General features: G+C 50.6%; 1 protein-coding gene across 1 annotated transcript; it reads right to left on the reverse strand.

The window, feature by feature from the left end:
* Positions 1-2,433: 2,433 nt before the first annotated feature.
* On the reverse strand, positions 2,434-17,415 carry EFCAB12 (EF-hand calcium binding domain 12). Its single transcript, XM_054183036.1, is given in 12 exon segments — positions 2,434-3,739; positions 4,480-4,639; positions 5,115-5,328; positions 6,176-6,402; positions 6,845-6,998; positions 7,759-7,953; positions 8,094-8,604; positions 13,272-13,345; positions 14,180-14,436; positions 16,328-16,487; positions 16,860-16,921; positions 17,331-17,415. Coding segments are annotated over 12 exon segments (2,262 nt in total). The 3' UTR covers positions 2,434-3,576.
* Between the last annotated feature and the right edge of the window lie 1,956 nt (positions 17,416-19,371).

Raw genomic sequence — 19,371 nt, forward strand, 5'->3', positions numbered from 1 at the left:
GCGCTGCCCCGGCGCACGCGCCCCCCGGGCCGCGGCGGGGCCGGCTCCGACGCCGTGCGAGCGACCGCCGGCGGCCGGGCCCGCGCTGCGGTAGGGCCCGCGGGAGGCCCCGCTCCCGCCGCTGGGCGGGCGTCCTGGCGGTGCGGAGAAGAGGGGGCGCTGGAGGGGCCGCGCAGGCGCTTGGTCTCTGCCTCTCTCTGTTCGGCTTCTAAAGAGTCCCCAAGAGTCACCGGGTCCGTTTTGGGCTGTACCGTGAGGCGTTTGGAGGGCGTTGGGGAACACTTGGACCGTCTTTGGGCAGTTTCTTTCCGAGTAAAACTGCGATTTCCTGTTGTAAAGGACATCCCCTTCTCCTCCTCCCAGTTCGGTACCCATGGTTGTGACTGGTGTGCGGAGAACAAGGTTAAAAGTTAATCAGGAAGTTTCAGTTAGGACATGGTTGAGGCGTCAAGGAACGTACCTCACCTTGAGTAGGATGTGATGCAAAACAGTGGGTCTTAGGTGTTCTTTTACAGTTGCCGACTTAGACGTATCAAAAATACAACTTCCGGACCAAATTGGAGCCAAGAGCGTATCCCAAACTAACCGTGGGTCCTTACCATGGTAAAACACACACCCCTTTGTGAATAATGTGCACGCTAATCAGGTAACCTCCCAAAAAGTTTTAAACGTGAGCTCAGGTGCATATTTATAGTTAGGAGTGGTGGATGAATCGTTACTGACCGATTAATCAGCTGTATTTTACCGTTATAAATATTGGGCGGTTTGAGACGTGAGGTGCGCCGGCTGTCGTGAAATACCCAGCACGTGATTCTGCAGGGCTGAAATAAAAGACAAATATCTCGACCCAGCGTGTGGGCTGGTTTTTGCACGCTGTGTGAAGAGCCCTCATTTAGGGACACCGTGACCATGACACGGATACCACTCTATCTGTGTGCAGTGTGGATGGAATTGTGGAATTTCTTTGCCGAATTAAAGATCAGTTTCAGATCAGTCTGAAAATCCTGTATGTGGTGTCTCTTTGACGCTCACATTTGCCCACTTGTGGTCCCTGGCAGCTGTGCCGTAGGTTGCTTGCCTTTGGCATGGTGAATCCTTCAGAAAAGCAGGACAGAAACATTTCCTCGGGAGAGGGATGGGGTCTCAAGGGCTCCTCCAGGAGGGAAACCTCTCACAGATTTGGTTTAAATTATTATCCTATTCCTGAAGGAAAAGGAGTCAGTTGGGCATTTGCCACGTCAAGGGCGGCAGCAGGAGCTGGCCCTGCCCCATGACAAGGCCCAGTCGTGACTCTTCAGGTATCACAAGGGAAGGAGACAATTGCGGCACCAAGTGCTGTGACAGGCTCCTGCAGAGTGTTCATTTATCTGCATTAACTCATTAACGATTGCTTTGTTCTTTGCACTCATAACTAGGGTTCCTGTGAGCCTTCTCCAGGATCCACCAGTCTGATTTCTCTCCTGCGACTGAACTAGAGGCTCAGGGACCTGGCGACCATCTGAGCCCTCCACATGTGTTTTGCAGATCACAGAATCATGGAATTGTAGAATCGTCGAGGTTGGAAGGGACCTTTCAGATCATCGAGTCCAACCATCACCCCAACCCTGCCCAAACCCCCACTGACCCACGTCCCTCAGCACCGCGTCTGCCCGGCTTTTAAACACCTCCAGGGATGGCGACTCCACCACTGCCCTGGGCAGCCTCTTCCAATGCCTGACAGCCCTTTCCATGAAGGAATGTTTCCTAATATCCATCCTAAACCTCCCCTGGCGCAACTTGAGGCTGTTCCCTCTTGTCCCATCACCTGTTCCTTGGGGGAAGAGCCCGACCCCCCCCGGCTACCCCCTCCTTTCAGGGAGCTGTAGAGAGCGAGGTCTCCCCTCAGCCCCCTCTTCTCCAGGCTGAACACCCCCAGCTCCCTCAGCCGCTCCTCGCAGGACTCCTGCTCCAGACCCCTCACCGGCTCCGTTGCCCTTCTCTGGACTCGCTCCAGCCCCTCAGTGTCTTTCCTGGAGTGAGGGGCCCAAAACTGGACACAGCACCTGAGGGGGGGCCTCACCAGTGCCGAGTTCAGGGGGACGGTCACTGCCCCGGTCCTGCTGGCCACACTACTGCTGGTACGGGCCAGGGTGCTGTTGGCCTTCTTGGCGCCCTGGGCACACTGCTGGCTCACGTCCAGATGGCTGTCGACCAACACCCCCAGGTCCTTTTCCGCCGGGCAGCTCTCCAGCCACTCTGCCCCCAGCCTGGAGCATCCATGGGGTTGGTGTGACCCAAGGGCAGGACCCGGCACTTGGCTGAGGAGAAATAACTGGACTCCAGACGATCCAATGTGAATCAACAGAAGCCGTTTATTAAGCACAGATCATCATCTTTTATACCCTGTGGTGTAGCCGTACACGCGACTCGCTTATTTCTGATTAGCTCGTTACACTGTCCACACGCTGTGCATGCAGTTCGTTCACACATCAGATTGGTTACAAGAATTTGCATAGTAAATTGCTTAGTCATTAGCACAACATGTTTTCTACCTTCTCAGTTCCCGTTTTTCCCAGGTACTAATTCCATCTTCTACCACCTGTTTTGCTCTTAATCTAATCTCTCGTAGTAGGGAGGCATTGCATTACTTAGCAATGGGTATACAACAAATTATGGCAAGCAGTACTTCAACTTCAAAAGAAAAGAAAAGAAACAAAGGGATAGAGAAGGAGAGAGACTGAGAGATAAAGAGATCGCTGGTCCTGGTTCCAGTGTTTGTCCAGCCAACTGGGAGGGGTAAAAGCGCCCTTCTGTATATCCCCAGGGAAAAATCTTCTTTTTCTCGGGGCACTTATTTTCCCCTTTTATGTTGGCCTTATTTGCATGGCCCGCCCTGCTCCTAGGGGCAGTTTCATCTCAGGTTTCTCCACTTCCCAGGTGATGTGTAGCATGATTTGGATGGGGAGATGAGAGCTATAGTCATATATGTTGAGCATGATCTCGATAATCTGTGTTAGCATATACAGGGGTGTCAACTTTAATATGCATTTCACGGGTAATGAGGCAAAGGTCATCCATCGGGCATGGTAGCCTTCTGCAGAGACAGTGTTTTTTGTTATATCGATTTTACTGTCTTTGCCGACGAAAAGCTGGGCTCTGTAAGCTCCCTCCTTGTCTTCATAAAAACTTCCAGACGAGTTTTCTCTCGCATGAATCACACAAGAGATAAACAGGTGTTAACCTTATCAGTTCTTTAAGCAAAAGGCATGGTACTTGCGAGTGTTGGAGACATTCCTCAGGCTCTCACCATTTGTTTCATGCTTCCCTCGGGCTGCTTCTCTCAATCTTTGTTTACAAGTCATCTTTTACACCAGGTGAGCAGAAAAGTTCCCAGTTGAGAAGTGCATTTTGTGGTCAGTCCAGCTCCCACGCCTTCAGCCCAGCCCAGGTCCCCTGAGCTGACTGAGGGATCACAAAGCTGTGCACGCATCTCCTGCTGCTTGAAGAAGAGCTTCAGGTGGAGTTGGTCTTTTTGAAGGCAGTGTCTCCAGAGGCCAAGCGTCCGGGCTTGCTGAGGAGCCAGCTGCAGTCGGGGCTTTAGAAGCCATGGTAGACAGGCTTGGTTGGACGAACACAGCTGAACAGGGCGTGCGCCCTGTCATGGTGCTTATCAGGAAAGTAAAGGTATAGCTTGTCCAGGAGATGACCTGGCCAGAACCTATTGTCGCTTGTCTTTTGCATCTTATTCCTCTGAAGATGCCTGTGAAAAAAAGGGGGCAAAAAAGGGAAGAAAAAAAAAAGTGAGAGAGAATACCATGCTTTACAGAAATAAAATTCTGGACAGTTTCACTGCTTCCCTTAGTAAGGGCAAAAGTGAGCCTGACAAGAACCAGCTGTCTGGGCTTCCGGGCACCAGGAAGCTCTGCCAGATCTGTGCACACCTTGTTGGTCCATATTGGACTTGACTGATATTGGAAATGCCAGCTTGTGAAGCTATCTTAAGAGCTGGTATGTTGCCCATCTCTCTAGTATCTAAACACTTGAACTGGGATAAACAAAGAAGATTGTGCTCTGCTTTGTAATGTTTTTGTCTCTCCAAAAGCTTCTCCAGCCACCCAAAGCGCAGCTCTTCAGGATTGCCTTTCTTCCAGAAGACTAAACAATCTCTGAGGGGATTTCTTTCAGACAAGTGCTGGGTTGGTCTGAGGAGAAGTTTTGTCACCTCTGTAGTTCACAGCACGAAGCTAGTCCCAACTAGTCTGCAAGGCTCCTGCCAGGCACCACAAACTGTTCACCAGCACCACCGCAACCCGATGACTTAGCTAAAACACAGGAGTGGCCGTGTAGCCAAGAAGAGGATCTGCCTCTTCGCTGTCGCTTGCTGCTTCCTTGCAGCATCCTAACGGTTTGCTCCAATACCTTGGTACCGCCTCTAACGCGGTGGGGCCTGAGCACAGAGGGATGATACACAGCAGGGCAGCAGGAGGGGATTGATCAAACCTATTTTCTGCCTCGTTGGTCTGGCTTCCAGACGCAGATTTGGAGGTGCTCCCAGGTGATCGAGCATCAGCATGTCCTGTGCTGTAGTATCCTCCAGGCTGCCTGATCTTCCTTACATGTTCTCCTTCCTTGATGATCTTGTCTCCTGGATGCAGCAGGGCTGTTGGCAAAGCGCACAGAGAAAACAGTCATGCCTCACCCTGGGATCAGGAGCCTTGTTTCAGCTCAGACATTGTAGGCGTAGCAGTCTACAGGTCAGTCACAGCCGTGTCTGTTCCTGCCTATGCACCCACTGATCCTGACCATGGTCTGACTCCCCAGCTTGACCTTGGACCTGCCCCATCATCACAAACTTGCCTCGTGAGCTGCACTCTCAGTTGAACCTGGCTACCATCCCCGCGGCAATGGGAGAGGGCCTGGCTGATCTGCAGCACCCTTTGATATCCCTGCCCTGCTCTGGCCCTGCTGAAGATATTGCTGATCCTAACCGGCAGCATCTGCCATGGCTCTGCAAGGGCTGCAAACATGCTCCATCAGCAGTGTCCCCTGACAGCAGTCATGCGCCTGGGCTTGGGAAGAGACACGAACTTGTCAGATTTAGTGCATTCACATCAGGCCCTTGGTCTTGTCTTTACCTTTCTGCAGCACTGACTTGGTGATGGGAACATTGCGCTCTTCACACAGCTTGGAGTCCTGCATATAGTTCATCACGGTTTTGCTGCGATATTGGTCAACCAGTTCTCCAAAGTCAGTCTCTACAGTTGAAGGCAAGCAGTGCTCATCAACGGGGCGATCCCCAGATCTCACCATCCGGCACTTTTCTTTTCGTTCTATTGGGCTCTCTTTGTTCTGCAAGTAGAGGACAGGTCCCAGTTAGCATTCGGTGGGGCCCTGGAGTTGCTGCATTCCCTTCAGAGAAGCTACAGGCAGGGATTCATCTCAAAAGTGTGTGCAAACAGGAGTTGTCACCCTGCAATGGGATCACAGGGACCGGCACTCCTCTGAGAGTTCAGTTCCCATCCAGGGCTGGGTCATCAGACAGATACTCCCTGGACGGCTTAGCGGAAGCGCAGCACACTGGGCACAGGTGCCTCAGATGAAAAAAGTCTTGCAGTCACCTTCTTGTTTCTGATTGTGTCAGGAAGCCAGAGGGTCTCCCCATTACCGGTGACTGTGGGACAGCACGTTGGCAAGGGGAGGTAAGGCTGCATTCTGCCACAGTTCATCCAACCCAAGATGCTCCAAAGAAAACATTTGGGAGTGAGTGAATGAGTGAGTCACTGTTATATTTCCATTGGAACATCTTGCACTGAGCCTCACAACTGAACAGGACAAAGTGCTTATCAGCACTTTAAAGGACAAATCACAGTCTTTGATTGTGAATCGACAGGTCGACTAGACGATCAGAAGGCAGTTCCATCCCCAGACAGAAACTGCTTCAACTTCTCCTCCTCCCTCTCTTCTTCTTGGCAGTTACCCAGAAGAAGGGTTTATCTCACCAGAGTGTTCAGAAGCCAAACAGATTGTTTGAGACAGCTTGTAGGACCTCAGCTGCAAGGCACCGTGTGGTCAAGCGACTAATGAGAAGATAATACTCACAATAACTCCTTTCCTTTACTGCTGCACTGTCCTCTAAATCACCCCACATTCACCAAGGCATGTAGGTGCACTTGTTCTCCTGCCACATACACAGTACCTTCTTCCACCGTCTCTTCTCTCTTAATTGTTTTTCAGTCTCTTCCATTCCTTCACAGCTCATTTGTTGTTGTTCTGGCTTGGTGTTGACTGGTGGAACTTCCAAGTGTATTAGTTTTCTTTTGGGCTTGGTAGGAGGACGAGGCTTCATCCATTTGGCTGTGTCCCCAGCAGAAGATGGAAAAGCGGCAGTTTGGCAGGTGGCCTTCTGGAACCGAGCTTCTACGCCTAGGATAGATTAAAAAACAAACAAACAAAAAGCCCAGAGAAGCCATGTTTAAGACAAAGGGGTTTGGCATGTTGTGCTGATTGGAACTCCCAACAGAGCTTAGTAAAGAATAAGCTCTTCTGAATCGGTGTTTTCCAGCTGCCACCAACAGCTGGAGAAAGGGTCTGGATGAGCTGGATGATGAATGCCAACAGACAAAATGCAGTACAGGTTGTTAAACAACAGGGTTCAGAGTTTGATCCCAACCTGAAAGACTAGATAACCTGTCTCCTGCAATTGGGCTGACTACAGGAACATCCCTGGGATCCTTCAGCTTTCCCTAGAAGTCTCCTCTGGCCACTCTGCTCTAGGACAATGGTCTCAAGAAGTCATATTCTGGACTCACTTTGGGATTTCCTGTCTGTATAGAGATGCTTTCCGAAACTAGTGCTCTCTTCTCACCTGTTTTGGTCTCTTGGGCTTGTCCTTTCCTCATTTCCAGCCACTGCTTTTGACAGTTAATCAAATCTTCAGGGCTTATAAAATTCCCTGGTTTTGAGGAAGTCAAGAAGATGACCACATCCTCGAGATCCTTGTCGCTGATGGGAACTTTGGTCTGGCAAGCAAAACAGAAAATGACAGTGGGATCACCAAAAGATCAAGGCTTGCCCCAGAGTGGGAGGGGTGAGCTTTGCTGCTGTTCCAGATGCTTTTGCAGGGAAGCACAGCAGAAAGGCAAACAGCTGAGGCAACCTGATAAACCCTGCTTGGGTTTATCAAGCATTCACAACTTGACCAGTCTTCTGCTGCCCCCTGTAGAGCGCTCAGCTTTTACAGTGCCAAAGTTCCCAGTCCTCTGGGTTTCAGGAAGATATTTTGGCTCGGACTAGGATATCAGTTAACATCTGAACTGTTAAACCCCAATAACCTGAACGTACTCTTCACAGCTCTGTCAACACTGTGGCTTGTGGAAAGTGAGGCCCAGTGTGAGCTGTACTGTGCCAACATGTACTGAAAGGCTGTGCGGTGGGGAGATGTAGGAGCCTGACGGGGGAAAGACCAAGTAGCAATACTGGGAAACTCAATGTCAGTTCACGGTTTACAGCAGAATCCTGACAGCCACATTACTGAGCAGTGGCTGTCTTCCAAGTCTGTGAGGCACTGGGTTTCTTCACTCCCTCCTAGGACATGCTCACATGCATCTCTGCAACTTTCCCTTCCCTTTGCCCTTTAGCTTTTGACAGGTTGTGGGAGCCATTCTTTGAAAGTAAGGCAAGTACGGCCCCTTGCTGAAGCTCTTCCATTTGCTCTGGGTTGGCGTGCTGGAAAATAGGGCAGAGTTGCAGCAGTTCAGTACTTTTCTGTTCCCTACGTACCTCCTTGATGACTTTAATGAAGTCTTCTCTCTTGATGTTCCTCCCACCCATACCAGCTGCCTTGAATACGGACACCAGCCTCAGCTTCTTTTCATGCAGGAGGTTATGCAGCGTGACAAGAGCCTGGGGGTACGGTGCACAAACAAGGGGAATGGCACCCTTCTTCTGGGACTGTCTGCTCTTTGGTGGTGAGTGCTGAAAAGGATTAGAAAATACACAGAGATCACCATTATCCAGGACCACCATGCCCGTCAATGTGGCATCAGCTGGGGTAAAGCAGTGTCACTCTACTGATTTGATGGCAGACGCTATTTCTGAGGCACTTCCATACTTACGTCCAGGCTGTCAGTCACGGCTGATTTGACAGCAGCCCTCCTGTCTGCTCTGAGTGCCTTTATTCTTTGCAAGAATTTTTTTTCTTGTCGGCTGAGGGAAGGTTTTTGAGTGAGCCATCTTTCAGTGTCCCCTAAGCTTTCCAGCTCAGATCGAAAATGCCTCCTTAGCTGAATCCAAGCCTCCGCTGTCTGTAGACCCTCTTCTGTCTTGGAGGTGTTCTCTGAGGATCCGAGGCTATCTTCTTCCTTCTGAGTCAGCTGCAAGACAGACAAGTCACAGAATTCTGTAGCCTAAATTGGTTTCAAAAAGGCAGAAGCTGGTTTTGTCACAGGTGGAGCAAAAATAATGTGACGTCTGGATTTGGATGGCACACACCTACTCTCTTTCAGTTTAAAGGCAAAAGTTGGATACATGTGTCTCCAACGGTGTAATTGGAAACCATGCTCCAAGACCACTTCTGGATTGACATTAGTCAAACCCTCGATCACATCCTTGCTGCTCATGCTGGTCCTTTACGTGACTTCTTGCAGAACTGAGTTGGGGTCAGGTGGGTATGGTGGTTTCCAAAAACGGCAGCAAGCCCATCACAGAACAGTATGGAAACACGGGTGGTAGGACGTGGTCAAAAGTGGCAGCCTCTGTCTGTGTAGTGGGCAGCGGCCTCCGGTTCTGACATACTTCTGGCTGAACCGGGAGGGGTGGGGTGCAGACAGGGCCATCAGCAAACTACTGATGCAGTACAAAAACAGGTGGGTCCTGCCATTTCACAAAATGCTGGCTCCCTGCCACCAAGAAGCAGCTGAAATAACATGTTGGCCGTTTTGTTTATGAAGAATGGCCGGGGTGCTACCTGGAGAGACAGCTCTCTCCCTCCACGCCGCCGGCTGGAGCTGGCTCTAGTCATGTGCCTGGGAGAGATCCTGCTCAAGCTCCAGAGCCAGCGCCGGAGCAGACGTGGCTTCCTTCCCAGGATCAGAGCAGGCCCACTGATGCCCTCACCCTGGCCAGCTGCTCGTTTTGCCCCTTGGCCTCTACCAGCAATTCTTCCCTCACAGCAGTGAGCAGGGAAGAAGGAAAACCACAGCCACCTGCCCTGCTCTTTGGAGGGAGCGACGCTGCTGGGACTTGGAGACGTTCCCAATTCAGTGCCACTCCAACCAGAAGAAGGCTGCTCCGTTGATACTCCCATACCTGGGCTCTCTGCATCTCGTCGCTTTCTCTCCCAGCGTGCTGTTGAGGCAATTCTGGAAAGGTGATGCTCCCTGCTTCTCTGTTCTGTTCTTCCTCCTTCCTTTTGGCCATGGATGCCTCCAGTTTTCTTCTACTATTCATCCCAAATACAGACCTTCTTTTCTACAGGGACCCAGAAATGCAATAGCAGTGGTTAGTCTCATCTGTCTTTTTTTTTTTAAATAGTGCTCTTCTCTCTTTCATTTTTTTCCAGTTTCTGTTGACGGGCAGTTCTTACAGATGGAATCAGAAAGCCCTTCTGTTATAACCAATGAACTAAGTCGTCAAAGAGCTGCTTTTTGAAAAGGCTACAGTTCCTTTTCTGAGATAACAATACCCAAAATAGGTAACTGAATGGGAAAATGAGCCACAGTAAGAGATCTACTCAGAATCAGTATCTGCGTGGTTTTTTATTTACCTATTTCTCCTAAAATATCACCACTTGATTTTCTACAATCAAGTGACACAATTGCCTCAATCGATATTACGTACCTGTCCCATCTGCCTGTGCTCTTCAGAAGTAGGCAATGGCAACCCAGGGCTCTCAAAAGGAGTTTCTTTGTGCTGCCTTCCTTCTGTGCCTGCACATTGTTGCAACAGTCTGAAAATACACACCGGGGTGAGTCGTTATGAATGCAGGAAGAGTTTCTTCTCCATCCTGTCCTCGCACTGCTCAACTGCTTCAGCAGCAGACCAAGTTCTCTTCACCCAAACTGTCTTCCCCTCCACAGAGACAGGGATAACCCTGAGCTGTAATGCTCAGATGTGCCACTGAGGAAATCAAGGAGATGAGCTTTTTCCATAAGGAAGTCTCTGGGACACGCAGCCTGATGCAGCCCTCTTGATGGAATAATGAGAGGATTTGCATGCTGTGCAATGACAGGCACCTGGAGATACTTTTAACCCCTCCTGGCCATTACACTGACCACTGCAAAGCAGTCCAAATACTGTGGGTCTTCCCATCCAGCAAGGAAATGCACTGTGTGGTTGACAGCCCTTCTGAGTCAATGTAAACACCAGGTTCAAAGGAAACAGGGGAACAGATTTCTCAGAGAGCTTGGTCAGTCCCTGTCCCTGAAGGCTTTGAAGACAAGGCTGGATAAAGCCCTGAGCAGCCTGGTCTGACCTCAGCTCACAGGTGACTCCGCTTGGAGCAGCCGGTTGGACTAGGACCTCCCGAGAGCCCTTCCAACCTCCATTATTGTATGAGCTTATAAAACATCCCGCCCAAGCACTAGAGCACAAGGCCATTCTGATCAAGTCCTTTTGGAGTCTCACCTGCCAGGAGGCCCTTTTCTCTCGGTTTTCTCCTGTGCTTCTTTTGCCATATCACCTCTGGCTAAGCTGTCTGGGGAAACGCTCCTTTGCAGAAGGAGTGATGAGTGATGAATAGTCGCTGCAAGCATGAAAGGAGAAAACCTCTTAGAACAGGCAGAAGGAGGCATAGATCTGCTCTGCAATGTTTGAGGCCTCTCTGGCATTCCTTCTGAGACCGGTTTTCTTGGAGAGAGATCTTAAGCCCTTCCTGACACCATCCCTTGATCCTGTTCAACCCTCAATAGCTACATTATTCTCTTCAGTGTGAAGTTTCTCCTGCTGTGCCTAGTCCTTCCTCTGCACAGAGTCTTTTGAGGGGAGACAGATCTTGGCGCTTAACAAGCTCTTTTGGGGGAACAATTTCTTGGCGTTGCATATAAGTTTGGTATACAAAAATCTGCTATCATGGTGCATTCAACTCAAACATGTTATAGCTCTGATGTTCCTGAGGAATTTAGGTCGAGGAGCTAGACTTTCCAGCTTTAAAAGAGAAGTGAGGTCTGAGCTCAACTTAGCAACCTTTGCCCGGTTGTTCTCTATGTGATTTTTCTCATTGAATCACACCGTGGTGTTTCCAAGAGATAGGCTGACACCCCCTCCCAGTCTCTCAAAACTCAAGGGAGAGTTTATGATTCACAGTGCCAATGGACTTCCCCAAACATTTACTCCCTTCTGCACAAAATCCTAAAATGGAAGGGGTATACTCCAGGGCATGGAGTGCAGGGGCAAAACATATTTCAGCACCATCAACTGCAGCAAGTGGTGCTGAGCCCTCCTGGGATCTTGCTCCAAAAAGAGTCCCTTGAGATTTACAGGAGGCGTAAATAGAGGCACACAGGGTGCCTCTACCATCCCAGGCCTCTATTGTAGCTTGGGCCCTAAACACCCACCAGTAATGAAGACAGGCAAATGCACAAACCTCTGATGGGAATCAGTCACTAACCAGTGCTGTTTAACATCTTTGTCGGTGACATGGACAGTGGGATTGAGTGCAGCCTCAGCCAGTTTGCCAACGACACAAAGCTGTGTGGTGTGGTTGACATGCCAGAGGGAAGGGATGCCATCCAGAGGCACCTGGACAGGCTTAGGGGGTGGGCCCGTGCGAACCTCACGAAGTTCAACCAGGCCAAGCACAAGGTCCTGCACCTGGGTCACGGCAATCCCAGGCACAAATACAGGTTGGGCAGAGAATGGCTGGAGAGCAGCCCTGAGGAGAAGGACTTGGGGGTGCTGGTGGGTGAGAAGCTCAACATGAGCCGGCAATGTGCACCTGCAGCCCAGAAAGCCAACCACATCCTGGGCTGCATCAATAGAAGCGTGGCCCGCAGGTTGAGGGAAGTGATTCTGCCCCTCTGCTCCGCTCTGGTGAGACCCCACCTGGAGTACTGTGCCCAGCTCTGGAGTCCTCAGCACAAGAAGGACATGGAGCTGTTGGAACGGGTCCAGTGGAGGGCCACAAAGATGATCAGAGGGTTGGAGCACCTCTCCCTTGAGGACAGGCTGAGAGAGTTGGGGCTGTTCAGCCTGGAGAAGAGAAGGCTCCAGGGACACCTTATGGCAGCCTTCCAGTACCTGAAGGGGGCTACAGGAAAGCTGGGGAGGGACTCTGGAGCAGGGAGTGTAATGACAGGATGAGGGGTAATGGTTTTAAACTGAAAGAGGGTAGATTTAGATTGGATATCAGGAAGAAATTCCTTGCTGTGAGGGTGGTGAGGCACTGGAACAGGTTGCCCAGGGAGGTTGTGGCTGCCCCATCCCTGGAGGGGTTCAAGGCCAGGCTGGGTGAGGCTTTGAGCAGCCTGGGCTGGTGGGAGGTGTCCCTGCCCAGGGCAGGGGGGTTGGAACAAGATGATCTTTAAGGTCCCTTCCAACCTGAACCATTCTGTGATTCTATGATTACCTTTTTTTCCCATGCTACTCAAACCACTTTTGACATCTGAAGATGTCTCTTCATCTGGGAGAGAAACTCTTCGAGGCACTACCCTAATGTCAAACCTGGAAATAGGAAGAAGGAACCATTCTGAGAAAAGGGCTTCTTTGTCAGACAAATGTCAAAGTATCTGTATAGAAACTACCTCATGTCCTAGACCATTAAGGAAACCACCGAGCAGTGCTGGGCTCAGGAAGGGCTCATCAGCCCCTCACTAGGCAGAAGTTTTGATTTTTTGCCTCAGTCCTCCTGTGCCATCTTGACCCAAGAAGGAATTTCAGAGATACTTTGATTCAAGTGAGTTTCACAGAAGGCATGGAAACGTCACAGACGATTTGCATGCATCTGGTCTTTGATCCACCCACTAAGAGAAGCCTTCCATGTTATATTCAAAACAATGGAAATGTTAGGATCTTGCTTCTGTTAAATGTTTGGGCAGTCTCTACCAATGGAAAGAGAATGAGCAGATGAAACGTTAGGAGGGTTGCCTAAATTCCTCTGTCTAGCAAACCAGTTCCCTCTAATGGGAGTAATGGTAAAATGCAAACCACAGTCAGTAGTGGAGGATGCATAACTCCAGACTAAGCAAAAGCAAGGATGAAATTAACTGCAAACCAGTAATTTGACAGAGCCCTACCAAACATGAGCAGAGCACATCTGTGCTTGGTCAGACAAGGGCTGCAGAAACAAATATACTCACTGTGGAAACCGGTGGACACGGCCAAAACGGCTTGGAAAGAGAGTGACTTCTTTGTCTGATATGACCCATTTCTTCTGCAACAGGGACAGAAACATCTGGTGTGAGTTCAGGGAAATGAACTCAATGCTCACAACAGCCTTTCCATAGCTCCAAGAATTAGCAGCCCCTCAGCAAACTTCTGGCCAAGTGCCTCATCCCCTTGCTGAAACAATCTGCAAAGCATATCATCTGCTATGGGCAAGGAACGTCACCAGCCTTTTTACAAGGACAAGAGTTGATGGCATCAGGCAGGAGACTCCTTGTTTACCAGGGAAGAAGTCAATGGAGGCCAACACAAGGGAAGGCCCATTACGAGCCTGGGTTCCTGGCTGCTGGTTGCAGTGAAGTGGCTTGTGTTAACTATTGCTGAACCAAGCGCAAATGGTTCTGAGCCGATTTTATCCCCAGAGTCCTTCCAAAGACCTCCAAAGAGTCCGCATGCCTCTGCAGTGTGGAGGAACCCAGCCATTGTCTCCTTCTCTTCTGTCAGGCCATGAGAACTACACCAACAGCATGCCAGCAGCCACGAGGGGCTGGTCTCAGCAAGGCCTTGGTGTCTCTGCACCTCAGCCTCACGTCCAGAGCATGGGGTGATTATCATCAACCCTGGCAGCACTTTGGCCTTTTTTCCTATTTATGGCAAGGCCCTTTCAGGGCTTTCCCTTGCCCAGCAAAAGTAGTACTGCGTACCTTTCCAGCACTCTTGGAACACAGCAAATAAAAGAAAGAAACTACACAAAGTTTTCACTGCTAGAGACCATGCCTAGTCCGAGAGACCCAGCAGGTTACAGCTGGCCAGCAGGGCTCAGTTCCCCTTTGATGGGATGTCAAACCCAGTCTAAGTAGCACTGGAAAAACAATAAACTTACAGTGAGCAACTTCTCTATCATGTCTGTAGACTTGTTAAGGCTTAGTAAAAAGTCTTCACAAAATGCCATTGTCACTTCTGTTCCCCGGATAGCAAGAGTGCCAACATCCTTTAAAATGAAGTCTGCATCTTCTTTCTTTTTCAGGATGAAGTAGAAAAAGTCCAGGGTCTCCTGCACACAGTGCTGCACGACTTTCTCAGAATAGGGCACATTCAAGTGGGTCTTCTTGTAGCTCACTGACACTTTGTTAATCTCTTCTGGAAAAGAGGAGGAAGACTGTAACTCAGACAGCAGATGGACAGACTCAAGTAAAGTGCCAGCAGATCCCAGGTAAAATACATTGCTATAGCACTGTCTGGTCTAACCACCCGATACAGAGGCTGAGGAGCTGATGGAGGCCCCTCCTCAAGTTAAGGTCAAATCACTCCATTAATGGATGTGCCAAGCTGCAGCCATGATTCCCTAAACAGAAACGGCAGCCAAGAACCTCATGCCTCTGTGCCCACACAGCGCAGGAGGGCAGGACGAGGTGGGAAGAATGGGGCAGGTTCCCATGGGAAGAGCAGAGGGTTCCAGGCCATGGAGCTGAGCCCACATGTAGTGCACTCCTGGTCTGGGGAGACCAGGAGACTCGATATAAACACAAATAAACCACCAAGCTCTTAGTGCTGCACAGGCCCCACTGACGGCACACTGCAGATACAGCAACGGCAGCAATGGTCAGAAATGGCAGCAAATCTGGCCATCGGCAGGTTTCTGTGCTATCAATTCCATCTCTCGTTCAAGGTTCTCTACAGCTGACTTTGACCCACTTCTCTGCATAAAAGTAGCTCTAAGGGCCTGTGGGCGTTTGCCTCAATGAGGTCTGGTGCAGTGCAAGAACAAAGCATCACCATCTTCTCAACGCCTTTATGGTAAACAGTTCTAATAAACGACCATGTGCCACCAGTCATCCTACAAATCAATAAACGTGGCTGGCACAAAGCCTGTTGCTGAAACAGATCATGGAGAGAAGGCCCAACTTCATGCAACCTTAATAAAAACTAGACCAAAAAAAATGGCCCGTTTCTAGGCATTGCTTGTTGGTGGGCTGTTTGTGTCATATCGGACGCTCTGAGTCAACCACAACTACAACCTGTCTTTTCTTCCTCGTGGAGGTGGTCATTAATCAGGGAGTTAGGCCGTTCTGGTCCTGGCAGCTCCTCTGGTGTAGCTGGAATGTCCCCCACATCATCCCCGGGCTGGCCTAGCCCATCCAGAGCCTATTGTACAGCGGCACCTGGCTAGGGGAGGTGGCCAAGGAGGGGGTTACCTTGCTGCCCCTAGCCAGGACTTGCCTCCATTCACAGCTCTCCATTTGGCCACTGCCTTCAGCCTGGCGGGGGGAGGGTACAGGATCTCCTTTATCTTGGGTTTTTTTGGCTGTTGTGGTTTCTCCCTCAGGGAGGTCTGAGCATGATTCCACCAATCTCTTTCCTCCTCACGCTCCCTGATGCTCCGTAGCCGTTCTGCTTCCTCTTTTAGTTCTGCCACCAGGCTGAGTACATCGTCCCCCCGCTCGCGCCTCACGCAGCTGTCATCCCCCCTACCATCCGTGAGCCGGGAGAGGTACCGCACTCCCTGCAGCCTCAGACCCGCCTGGCTGCCTGCTTCCACGGGAACGCTGTCTGTGTGCCCACCTCTGCCCTGGCAAGCGCACAAGGCGCAGATTTCCGCCGGGGAGAGGCCGCGGCTGAGCTCCCCTCTGGGCCTGTCCGCGCCCTCCCCGCCGCGCGCTCCCCGGGGCCGCCTTCCCGGGGGGGGCTGTGGCCGCCTCCGCCGCCGCCGGCCCCTCAGCCGCCCCCTCAGCTGGCCCCGCGCGCCCTGCTGTCGCCCGGCGGCTCCCCGCGCGGCCGCGGCCTTTCCCCGGCTCAGAAAATGTCGGGAAAAAGCCCCTTTTCGCCGCCCTTTTTGCCGGACGTGCCGGCACCGGAGCTGCTGCTCTCGGCGAGTGACCGTTGGTGGTGGTTATGCCTCGTCGTCTCACGGAGGGTTTTCTCAGGGCCTTCTGAAGGCCTCTGCGTCCATCATAGCTTCTAAACAGCAACCGGCATAAACCCCGAATGTATGGATGTAGGGGAAAACAAAGAATTTAATTGCTCTTCTTACCAGGAACAGGTACAGAAGCATGTTGCAGCTCACGGATCTGTGCAACAGTCCTGGACAGCGAGAACACAGGTCTCTGAAATGTGATCATCTTGCCATTTTCAAAAAAGTGACAGCTTTTGATATGAAACGTCCCCAGTCCTGTTATGGTGACAGCCTGAGGCTGGAAAAAGAAGAGAAGAGCAAGCATTTGTAGGCTGAAAAACAGAGTGAGGAGTTGTGAGAGCTTGAAAGGGGGTTCCCATGTGCCCTGCCAACTGCTGGTGCAGAACAGTTTTGTACACCTCAGACTGACTTTTATTTCTGTATTTATATATTGTGTATACATGAAATATATCTTTTATGTCGCTATATTTAAAAAAAGAATGTATTATTTTATGTGTCTCAGTTTACGGAGAAGCTGGTCTTTGGCACATTGGTGGCAAATCTGTAAATCACAGTGCAGTTCTGGGAAGAACAACAGCACTCGCTGGCATACTGGTGCCGGGACCCCTGAAGCCACCTGTGGGAGGGGAGGGGTAGGGTAGGATCCCACCTCTTCCTTCAGGAGCTGTTGCCGGACATACTTAGACACACCGCTCCAAATAGTAACAACATCTGGAAAGCAAGGGAAAGACACGTCAAGCTCTAAGTCAGCCAGCTTAGATGGACATGAGTCCCATCAGCCCGTCTGTAGACAAGGAGATCGCAGATGCGAGTGTGCTTCAACGAGCCTCATAGGATAAACCCATCTGTGACACGGGCCAAATCTTTGACTGGCTTTGGCCTTCTTCCGACAGGACATCTTCCCCTTCAGAGCAAGATCCCTGCATGGGACCCACTGCCCAGGGAAACCCGTCCATGGGACTTCCACCACGGCAAGGGGAGGGTGCTGTGTGCACCGGACACAGTGGGGCGCAGGGTGTCCCCCGGGGCCTCCACCACAGGAATGGACACCACTTCCCACGATTTGTGCCCTTCATCTTGTCTGCAGTGATGCTCGTCAGAGAGCTGCCAAAGGCCTTACCGTTGACAGAAAGCTTCTTGAGAGTAGGAAACGTGAATGTGCTGCAGAGCTCGATGCTGGTGACCCGCGCTGCCAGGTTTGTCATGGTCTTGCTTTGGGTCACCACACCAGGCTGCCGGGGGAAGGATTTTGATGTCTCCTACTGGGAAACACCCTCTCCCTGATGCGCTGGCCTGTGCTTCACCAAACAGCTCCTGCACTGTCCCACCGCCTCCCTTCGTCCTCTGTGTCTCCGGGATAAAGGAGAGACTTCTCGTGTCCCCTGGATCCGAGAGCTCGCCGAGGCCTCACAGGGAAGTGAAGGGAGGGTCTGGGGCACGAGGCTGTGATGAGGAGGGGCTCTATGACACCTGCTGATGTCACAGAGGGACGTCCCCAGTCACCCCCGTGCCTGCTGACCCGGCTGGGTTTGGTCCTGCAGTGGAAAGGGGGCTGCTTCCTAGAACACACCCCCAGTCCTCAGTCCCCGTGGAGCCCATGGGGCAGGGAGAGTCTCCGAGATGTCACCAGATTATGGAAACAGGGACACAGAATGCGTGAGCCAACACAGGCAGGACGCAGGAACAAAATCCTACAGTTTCTTTCTGATTTTTCGTCCTAGTCATCTGCCACATTCCCACAAGATTGTATCATCTGGAATTGTTACGTCTAATTCAAAAGGATATCCTCGCTTAGGAGTGTGTAATTGCGCACGCTCAGTCATAGCAGTTTTGTAGGCATCAAAGGCTTCCTGTTGCTGCTTGGTCCCCTGCCAAGCAACTTTCTTCCTAGTTAATTTCTGTAGAAGGCAAATAAATATCACCAGATGTGGGATAAAAGTCCTCCAATACCCTAAAAAGTCCCCAAAAGGTCTGTAACTGTTTTACTGTGATTGGTACAGGAAATCGCTGGACTGTTTGCTGTACCTTATGTGGTATTTCTCTAATCTGTCCCTGACAAACTATTCCCAAACATTGTACAGTAGCACTGGGGCCCTGTGTTTTCTTTAGATTAATTGCCCAGCCTCGGTCCTGTAAATGCACTTTCAGCAATTCGGCAGCTGCTTCAGTTTCTTGTTGTGACTCTGCCATAATCAACAGATCATCAATATAGTGATAAACAGTGATGGTACCCAACCATAGAGCTACATCAGCTGCTATCGTTAGGTGGCAAATGGAGGGACTGTGTTGGAGATTGCTTTTGTTGCCTGGTGTGGGAAAGTAACGGAAGATCGGCAAGGAGGATTGTAAATACGCTCAAGTAACTTGCACCTGGGGTGCTGGGAAACACATATATTGTCGACGCGGAAGGCTCGGACAATAACACAACGACCAATATGATCAGGTTAATGCCAGTTTATTGCACAGATAGCTCAGTTATTATAGATGTTCTGATTCTGCATCACGCGCCAACACTTTGCCGATTGGCTGCATGAGCTGTGCATGCGGCAAGCAACATATTATAATTGGCTTAAAGCATCTGTCCACGCGGACAATCACCCCTCCGATACCCTGGGTGAAGTTCTACATTTCGCATGCTGAATTCAGCACACTTTCTCATATCTTGTTGGTCTCAGCATTTCTAACATCGCTACAATGTTTTCACATAACCTTCAAACTAACAAAGCCTACATAGTTGTTAGCAATTCTTCGGTGCCTGGAGTGTTCACAGGATGACCCCTTTGTACTAAAAATCCTCCAACATATATCACACTAACTATTGTTCAGTCTTATGTGCTTGCTGGTAGAACATCTGCACTTAGATACCGTAAGTCTGCGATGGACTCAGGGACACCTTATCCAGCCACTTGAGAATCTGGGCCCGTTGCTGAAGAAGATCAAAGCACAGTGGGAAAACGAGGCCTGCTTGAACTCTTGAAATACCGCAGGAACAGGGAGTCTGTGCGCTCGCACTCTCTCACTCTCTTGCTAACAAGGACTCTCTCACTAATAAGGATTCTTTCTCGCTCTGCGGTACCTGCGTCCCCTGCTTGCATGCCTCTGCCCGCCTGCTGTTTCGGAGATCCCCCTATCCATGAGGTATCAAGATTAAATTTGTTCTT

The sequence above is a fragment of the Rissa tridactyla genome, chromosome 23, assembly GCF_028500815.1.
Source record: "Rissa tridactyla isolate bRisTri1 chromosome 23, bRisTri1.patW.cur.20221130, whole genome shotgun sequence".
Classification (NCBI taxonomy): domain Eukaryota; kingdom Metazoa; phylum Chordata; class Aves; order Charadriiformes; family Laridae; genus Rissa; species Rissa tridactyla.